The sequence below is a fragment of the Colobus angolensis genome, unplaced genomic scaffold (assembly GCF_000951035.1).
Source record: "Colobus angolensis palliatus isolate OR3802 unplaced genomic scaffold, Cang.pa_1.0 Scaffold25, whole genome shotgun sequence".
NCBI lineage: Eukaryota > Metazoa > Chordata > Mammalia > Primates > Cercopithecidae > Colobus > Colobus angolensis.
In genome coordinates this window covers 5,175,577-5,177,409 of record NW_012115710.1, presented here as the reverse complement: position 1 = coordinate 5,177,409, position 1,833 = coordinate 5,175,577, and the positions used below count along the sequence as shown (strand labels likewise).

Genomic DNA, 1,833 nt, shown 5'->3' with positions numbered 1-1,833 from the left:
CTGAGGCAGGAGGATTGCTTGAGCCTGGGAGGCGGTGGTTGCAGTGAGCAGAGATCCTGCCACTGCAGAGTGAAACCCTGTCTCCAAAAAAAAAAAGGAAAAGAAAAAAAGATGGTTGAATGTCATGGTTTTGGGTGTTCAATGGCTGGTTCCCATCCTTGCTCTGCCACTTGCTAGCTGGTAGCCTAGACCAGTCACAACCCCTCAACAGGTCTGTTTTCACACTCATAAAATGGGGATAATCATAGAACCCATGTTGTCAGGATTTTGTGGAAAGTAAATCAATTAATACAGTTAAAATGCTTAGGGCATGGTCTGGCATCTAGTAAGTGGGCAGTGTATGTTAGTTTTTATGATGGTTATTCTAAGCATCAGACTCAGTCATGGGATCACGTCCTCTCGGAATCTCTCCCTGACTGCCCCAGGCTCAAGCTGTCTTCTGGGCTTCCCTAGCACTGCTCATGACTTCTTTAGAGCATGTCTGGCCCAAGATTCTAAAAGGACATGCCCTGAGGTGTTGGACTCTTCTTTCTCTTCCAGATGTACAGGTGGATCATCTGAATCTCCTGAAACAGTTTGAACACCTGGACCCTCAGAACCAGCACACTTTCGAGGCCCGCGACCTGGAGCTGCTGATCCAGACGGTAATGGGAGTGGGTCCAGAGGCAGAGGATTGAGAGAAGCTTTGCAGAGGGGAGAAGGGGACAGAGTCCTGGACGGGAGCCAGCTCACCATGCCTGCTGTTGTTCTCTGAGGTTGGAGGCTGATAGAGGGCTGGATGGTTTCTTTTATTTTCTTTTTTTTTTGAAACAAAGTCTCGCTCCTGTCCCCCAGGCTGGAGTGCAGTGGCATGATCCCGGCTCACTGCAACCTCTGCCTTACGCGTTCAAGCGATTCTTCTGCCCCAGCCTCCCAAGTAGCTGGGATTACAGGCGCCTGTCACCACGCCCGGCTAATTTTTGTATTTTTAGTAGAGACGGGGTTTCATCATGTTGGCCAGGCTGGTCTCAAATTCCTGACCTCAGGTGATCCACCCACCTCGGCCTCCCAAAGTGCTGGGATTACAGGTGTGAGCCACCACGCCTGGCCTATTATTATTTTGTTTTACTTTCATCACTCAAGCTGGAGTGCAGTGGCGCGATCTCGGCTCGCTGCAACCTCCTCCTCCCATGCTCAAGTGATTCTCTTGCCTCAGCCTCCTGAGGAGCTGGGACTACAGGCACACACCACTGCACACAGCTAATTTTTGTATTTTTTGTAGAGATGGGGTTTAACCATGTTGCCCAGGTGGGTCTCAAATGCCTGAGCTCGAGTGATCCTCCCACCTCAGTTTCCCAAAGTGCTGGGATTACAGGCATGAGCCACTGCGCCCAGCCATAAATTTCTGCCTTTTATAAGATCGCCAGTCATGTTGGATTAAGGCCCACAGTAATGACCCCATCTTAACCTGGTTCCCTCTGTAAAGACCTAGTCTCCAAATCAAGTCACATTCTGAGGTACTGGGGCTTAGGACTTCAACACAGAAACTTAGGAGCACTCAATTTAACCCCTAAGACTGGTTAATGATTTATCAAAAATTTTGGTGTTTTTATTTATTTATTTATTTATTTTTGAGACGGAGTCTCACTCTGTCACCAGGCTGGAGTACAGTGGCGCAATCTCGGCTCACTGCAACCTCCATCTCCTGGGTTCCAGCTATTCCCCTGCCTCAGCCTCCCAAGTAGCTGGGATTACAGGTGTGTACCACCATGCCCAGCTAATTTTTTGTATTTTTAGTAGAAATGGGGTTTCACCATGTTGGCCAGGATGGTCTCGATCTCTTGACCTTGTGAT

The 1,833-nt window shown here is 48.8% G+C and overlaps 1 protein-coding gene and 1 long non-coding RNA gene across 2 annotated transcripts in view; one reads left to right on the top strand and one right to left on the bottom strand.

Moving 5' to 3' along the window:
* The window catches only part of NUCB1 (nucleobindin 1), a 33,043-nt gene that overhangs the window by 16,367 nt on the left and 14,843 nt on the right, over positions 1–1,833 (top strand). Inside the window, exon 5 of the mRNA XM_011946434.1 lies at positions 541–644. Coding sequence (XP_011801824.1) covers positions 541–644 — 104 coding nt within the window. The remainder of the gene's footprint in view (positions 1–540; positions 645–1,833) is intronic.
* Positions 333–1,833, bottom strand: part of LOC105514790 — an 11,675-nt gene continuing 10,174 nt past the window's right edge. Inside the window, exon 2 of the long non-coding RNA XR_001002226.1 lies at positions 333–566. This is a non-coding gene — a long non-coding RNA (uncharacterized LOC105514790). The remainder of the gene's footprint in view (positions 567–1,833) is intronic.